Below are 7,325 nucleotides of genomic sequence, written 5' to 3'. Positions count from 1 at the left end.
GCAGAAGGAAAAAACTTGTGAATGTGGAATTTGAGTCTGATGAGCCTAGGCTTCTGAGGGAGAAGGCTATGATTCAGGGAGGGAAAACTGTTTGGAATAGATGCAAAGCAAGTGTGAACTGTTTGGCTAGCTGCTTGGTTGAAAGATGTGAGGGGCAAAGTCTGATTATTTTGAGAGAGGGTGGCCTTCCAGATGGATTTTGGAGGCTGGTGTCCTTGGAGGGCATCCCTCATTTTGCTGTGACCCCTGGGCAAGATTATGCATAAGATGGGCTGATGATGGTGGGCCTACTGTTGGGCACCACTTTGAGGCTTCATGTGCAGAATGGAGGTGAATGAGGCATGGGCTGATGATGGTGGTCTTCTGCAGGACTTCACTCTGAGGCTGGTTGCAGGAACAGGGAAAGGGCTAGGCAGATGGGCAAGGGAGGTCATCAGGAGCTCCAATTATTCTGACAGGTAGATGAGCTCTACAATGCCCTGTGGGCTATTCCTTAATGTGTCAAGCTGGTGCATTTCTGTTTTGCAGGCTGGGATTGCATTGATCCTTTGGTTTAATACTTGTCTAACACTGTGGGTTTGTGAAGATGTTAGCAGGCTTGATCCTTCTTTGACACAGGAGGATGGGAATTCTGTTAGGTTTGGTGCATAAGACAGGGTTTATTATGGTCTGTGTGACAAATGAGGAAAAGGAAAAAGAAAAAAGGAAAAAAAAAAAGGAATAGAATATGAAAAAAAAAAAGAGAACAAAAGAAAAAAGGAATGATATGAATCAGAACAGATGGAAGGATGGATTTTGGAAATATCAAAAGGAAATGGCAAGACAGGTGTCTTGGTGTATTGCTTTGCCCTGGACACAAAAAGATCAGCTCTACAAAAATGCAGAGATCTGCATGGGGCTGGTCTGTCTAGGGTTTAAGGGTATGCCCATGTCTCAAGCTGTTGCTTAGGTCTTGGGGGAAAGGGGTCTGCTGGTTTAAAACACAGAGCTCTGTGCAGCACACCTTCCTGAGTCCTAAGGGCAGTTTCATTGCTTGAGTTGGGATTTTGGTAGCTCTTTCTTGCACAAATGTGGAGATCCACATAAGTTAGAGTTGTTCTTTAGCTCAAGGGTGAAAAGGCATGTTGATCACTAAACTGGTGCAGGTTCCCATGTTTCTGTGTCAAAGGAAGACCAAGTTTTGTAATGAATGAATGGTGGATGCAGTATTGACAAGGAAAAGAAGTGGAGGGTAAGTGCAATCTTCTTGGCATGCAAGGCAGAAATGTGGTTGGATTGAAAAAATGGAGAATAGCCCTTGGGGACCTTGGAGTGCCTCATGCTACTTTTGATGGAAGAAAAGGATGCACATGATGGTTGTCCCTTGTTTATTGTTTAGCTGTTGCTTTTATATAGTATAAGGAGATGAATCTTGTAAGGTCTTTTAGAGCCTAAGTGTTGTAAGGCTATTGCCTCTGGTAGCATGTATGGTCACTTTGGGACCAAAAACTTTGTAAGGCTATGCCTTTGTTGCTAATGATCAATAAAGACCTCCTTTTCTTAAAAAAAAAAAAAAATATATATATATATATATATATATATATATATATAATTCTAAAAATAACACCTAAAATAATAAATCCAATTAAAATAAAATAGCTCCAAGCCTCCAAAATTTCTCTTCCGGCAGACGGCAGACCTGAGGCCGCACTCACCGCATGCCCGTCGGCCACCGCCCACCGCATAGTCGCCCACTGCCCGCCGCTCACCGACTGTCGGCTGCCTGCACGCCTCACGCCCTCACGCGACTCATGCCTCACGCGTCTCACGCCGGCACTATTGGTACTCACTGGAGTCACAACAGAGTGAATTACTACAGGTGAAGTGCACTCTGGTCTTCCTTGATGCTGAAGTTGAGCAATGACACATTCTGCATTTCTACCTATGCCTTTATGCTGATTATGTATTTATTTATGTGCATATAGTACTTTCAAATTGAATCAAGAAACCAATTATATGAACCTTGTTAGTTGTAGAGTGATATTGAGCATAGCAGTTCTAAATTTAATTTGGCCAGAATTTTATCTGAATTACAAAAAAAAAAAAAAAAAAAAATTAAAATAAAATACAAATCATCCATAACTTCATATATTCAAACATTTATAACTTCAAATCTTCAATCCAATTAGTATTTAGTATTTATATTTAATTATTTATCTATATATATATATATAAAAATTCGGTTAACCGTTCGGTTAATTCGGTTAACCGACCTTTCGAACCGAATTAACCGTTAACCGAAGTTTCAAGATTCCTTTAACCATTAACCGAACCAAATTTTTCGATTCAGTTAATGGTTAACCGAAATTTTTCAATTCAATCGGTTAACCGAAAAATTTCGGTAAATTGCACACCCCTAGCTCAGATGCATGTAGTGACTTTTCTATATGAAAAGTCATGAGATCGAGCCTCATTGACTCTTTGAGTCTTTGTGCTACAAACAGGTTGATCCGATCCATTCCACTAACCCTTCCGAGCAATTAAAAGTCAGTCTTTAATCAAGTGCTAGTGGATATATTATTGTATGGCATTATTCGTATATTAATTTTTAGTGCTGTACAAAATGGACGGTGGATGACTTGCTATACAAAAAATAAAACATGCATGAAGAGGAGGCTCATATATAACTACCAAGTACCAACCCTGTTTGTTATAGGTAGTTAGGTACTATATTCTCTTCATCCAAAAGTATTATCCTTTTGATCAAATACATGAATTTAATTTAGAAAAATTTGTGAGACGATCTCACCTAAATATTTGCATTATTTAATAAAAGGATTTAGTTTGAGCGACATAGAGCACTAAGAGCAGCAGCCATGCATGTATGTGTTCTAGAAAGGTAAGCCATGTATATATGCATGCGTGCGTCACCCATTAGATAAACGAATGAAGGATAGTATGTACCTTCGCTCTTGCATCAATACTTAATTATCAACCAATTTAACCTGAACCACTAGCTCATAAACCAAATGTATAATGAAACTCAACCGGGTTCAATTCTTGTCAATATCTTTTTCGACAAATTTATCACATGTGGTTAAATAGTAAAAAAATAATGTTATTGATAGAGATTATTATCCGGGTATCGCGATCGTATAGGGACCGGTCTTCGAGCAGCGTACTAACCGAGCGACGCGCCTACCGGCCTATCTGACCTTTTACTTCCCGATCAGCCCGCCTAGGGAACCTGCAGGGCAAGGTTCATAGGAATCGCTCAGGGCTGGCTGGCCCAATCAACTTGCACTGGAGCGCGTCTCCTCTCATGGCCCCCAGGCACTTTGACAAAAGATAGTGGGCCTACGCCTGGTCTCGTGCATAGCCTCCACGTGGCACCCATGCCGCAAGACCAACTCCTGTCATCTGACACTCTATAAATGCTGCTGGAAGAAGGACTTTTGGTTGTTTTCTCTAATAAATAGCTAAGTAGCTCGGGAATCTCTGACCCACTGTCACGTTGACCCGATTACGCTTAGGGTATAAAATCTCTATACCCGATTCATCAGTAATAAAGTACATTTATTTTCTAATTTTCACCCACTTATTATGTGGTAATATGTGATTGATTTATTTTATATTTGATTAATAATTAGATTTATTTTTTAAGCAAAGTTGGTCAATTTAGGGTAATCAATGAATAAAAAAATTATTACTATGTAAGGAGGTAAATATTAAAAAATATAAAATAATGAGGGGAAATAGCATTATTTATACTAAAAATAAACTACTATTCCCTCAGTCTAGGGGTGTTAGCGAACAGAGCTTTCGGTAAACTACTCGTGTTCGTGTTCGATAAGCGTTCGCTTATGTTCGGTTATTAAGGTGAGCGAACATAAATGAACAAATTTTAGAGTTAGGTTCATAAACAAACAGAGTCTAAATAGTTGTAGGCTCGTTTGTTAAGAGCTCGTGAACAGGCTCATTTGTGTTTGTTTATTAATGTCCATGAACAAGCACGTTTAGTGTTCATTAGTTTTGTAATTGTGTTGTTTGATTGGTTATTGTTCATGAACATACATTATTTCTTGTTCACTAACGAATTGTGATCATGAGCATGTGCAGTTGTTTGGTTATTAAGTGTTCACGAACGTGCTCATAAACATAAACTAACATGTTCGTTAACATTAACGAACGCGTTTGTGAACGTTAACGAACACTAATGAACGCTTAACAAACGAACACGAACATGATTTCGAAAACCTTAACAAACGAATACGAACACGAACACTCCAAAATTCTTAATAAACGATCACGAACAACTTCCGTTCGTTTATGTTCGATTCATTAACAGTCCTACCTTAGTCTCATTTTACTTGACCTATTTACTATTCTGTCAATCTAACTCTTCTTTCTTTATTTATTTTCTTTTACATTTCTTATAACTTTTAAAATTGATTTTTTGGGTATTTTATTGTACTTTTGATGTAGTTTCTTTGCATATAAATTTTATATATTAATACTAAATTAAATATTATGAATAAAACTGGTATTGCACCAATACAACTAATAACAGTTTAAAAAAAAAAAAAAAAACTGGCCAAATTTATTTTCCTTATTTTAAATTAAAGAATCTAATTTCTAATTGACTCGAACTTCCACAAGTCAAAAACTTAATCAGAAAATAATTTTTTCGCCTTTTAAATTTCAAAAAGGTTAAAGTATCATCTAGCACTATGAACTATATTCGATTATTCATGCCTCACCCTGAACTTTCATATCGTATATATCGAGCCACAAACCAGCAAAAGAATTTCGCCTAGAACTTTTAACAGGTTTCCCTATTTTCCTGCTGACATGGCGTCTGATGTGGCATTTCTCTTAACCTTATATTAAAATAACCAAAATTTTCTTCTCTTTATTTTCATAATGTATAATTTTCAATTTTGCAATTCCAATGTTTCAATTTTTTTTTCAGAATTTATATTTTTTGACTAATTTTTTTTTTAGTATTTTTTCAATTTTCCAAATTTATAGAAATGCTATTTTTCTTTGTTTGGTCTTCGGTTTTTGTTTTTGTTTTTGTTTTTTTTTAAATTTTTATTTTTAATATGTAAATGCTTACATGGACAAAATAAGGTTAAAAAAATGCCACATTAGTTGGACACCTGCGCCATGTCAGCAGGAAGACAGGGAAACTGCTAAAAATTTTAGGTAAATTTTTTTTTTTTTGACTTGTGGCTCGATTTATACGACATGAAAGTTCAAGGTGCGGCATGAATAATTGGATATACTTCATGGTGCTAGATGACACTTTAGCCTTTCAAAAATGTTTAACTTTCCTGATTATCAAATGTCCTCTGAACGACTTTTAAAAAATGTATATCTTAGAAAAGTATGTGTTTGGACTAAGTATAATCGTATATTATTACAAATTTATAAACTTAGTAATCATAAAATTCTTTGCATCGTAATTTCTAGATATGTACTGTCACAATTTTTATAAAAAATATATTCACATTTGAACCCCCATATCACAATTACCAGAAAAGTTTATTAAAAGATTATAATAAAGAAGAGCAAGCGATATAGGAGTAGCTAGCCCGAGGAAAAAAAATAAAAAATATTTAAAAAAAAAAAAAAAGTAAAGGCGGCAAAATCGTAGTCGGTGACGTCAAATACATCATCCCAAGCATCCTACCTGAAATATATCTGTATAATTAAGGAAGTAACGTTGTATTTTCCTCTGACTGTTTTTTCTTCGGCTACAAGTAATGGAATACTAGGCAATTCTACATCGTACTAGCAACACTCAAAAATCCACACGCCTCTTTCTCTCTCTCTCTCTCTATATATATAGCAGTAGACTAGCTAATTAAGTTCAGAAAACCTTCTCAAACTCCATACTAAGTAAACAGCCATCCAAGAAATCATCAGATAAGATCTAACATAATGACGCTGAAGAGAAGTAGAGAAGAAGTAGCAGCGGAGGCAGAGGCGCTGGCCATGGCCAATTGTCTGGTGTTGCTCTCCCGTCCGGCAAGCGGCGGTGCCGCCGGGAAAACGCCGCCGTCAGGATGGGAATTCGAGTGCAAGACCTGCCAAAAGAAGTTCAAGTCTTTCCAGGCTCTGGGCGGCCATCGGGCCAGCCACAAGCGCCCCAAAATAGACCAGCAAAAGCTTCAACACAACAATGTGAATATCAAAAAACGACACGAATGTCCGGTCTGCGGCTTGGAATTTGACCTCGGCCAGGCCTTGGGCGGTCACATGAGAAAACATCGTGACCAATTACATAGTGACGACAAGAAATCCCCAGATTCGTTAACAGTGACGACTGTCAAGAACGAGGAGCACAGCGCTGGGATTAAGAAGAAGAACGAGGTTTTGTTTGACTTGAATTTTACGCTTCTAGAGAATGATTCTATTGTACATAGGAGATTTGTTCCTACAACTTTGGATTTGTTTATTTAATTTTGTAGTTAGTAATAGGATTCGGAGTAGTAAATTCATTAGAATGGATTTTGATTGATTTAATATTTTTTTATCACTCGTTATGAAAATATTGAATTAATTATATATTAGCTTAGATTTAAACATGTATACAGAATTAATTAAAAATGAAAAATATTTTGTTTAAGCTAAATTCGAAACTAACATTTCAAATATTTATATTTTAATTTGTAACTATTTTCAACCTTTATCTTCAATTGAAGGTTTAATTTGGTGTAATTGATTTTTTAAATTTGACAATGGCTCTGCTTTTCAAGCTTAGCTAAATGCTAAAAAATTAGTAGCTAATAAGCTTATTAATTTTTATTTTGAAAATATAAGATGACTAATTGAAATTGAAATATTTGGTAAAAAATCAAATATTTGGCTCTATTTGGCATGTATATTGTAAAACTAGCTAGAAGCTAGAAGCTGAAAAGTTTGTAGTTAATAAGCTGACTAAATGAAATTAAAGTGTTTCATAAAATTAATTGTTGAATTAGTTGATAAGTATAAAAACACATATAAATTAAAATATACGAAATTTGATTAATGAAAAATAGAAGATGTCATTTTTTTTGTTTTTTTTTAAATTAATAAGGATAAAAAGAAAAAAAAGGTTAAAAATCATGAGCTTATTTTGAAACGCTATTTAAAAAAACATTTCAAAATATGCTATTATTTTGAGTTTTCTTTGTTTTACCAAACCGAGCTTATAGCTTGTAGTTTAAAATAAACTCTAAGCTCTAAAATAAGTTCTACCAAACAGAACCATATATATATATATATATATATATATATATATATATATATATATATATATATAATATATATATATATATATATATATACTATATATA

General features: G+C 35.1%; 1 protein-coding gene across 1 annotated transcript; it reads left to right on the top strand.

Annotated features, from left to right (window-relative positions):
• Positions 1–5,852: 5,852 nt before the first annotated feature.
• Positions 5,853–6,619, top strand: LOC116024965 (zinc finger protein ZAT8-like). The gene has a single exon (XM_031266009.1). The coding sequence runs from the start codon at positions 5,926–5,928 to the stop codon at positions 6,445–6,447; it is 522 nt and encodes a 173-aa protein (XP_031121869.1). The 5' UTR covers positions 5,853–5,925; the 3' UTR covers positions 6,448–6,619.
• Positions 6,620–7,325: the final 706 nt, after the last annotated feature.

Source organism: Ipomoea triloba, chromosome 7, assembly GCF_003576645.1.
Source record: "Ipomoea triloba cultivar NCNSP0323 chromosome 7, ASM357664v1".
Lineage (NCBI taxonomy): Eukaryota > Viridiplantae > Streptophyta > Magnoliopsida > Solanales > Convolvulaceae > Ipomoea > Ipomoea triloba.
This window is presented reverse-complemented; position numbering and strand designations above follow the sequence as displayed.

Excerpts from the sequence above, each read along its gene's own strand:
- LOC116024965 (XM_031266009.1), top strand. The coding sequence starts at position 5,926 with ATGACGCTGAAGAGAAGTAGAGAAGAAGTAGCAGCGGAGGCAGAGGCG.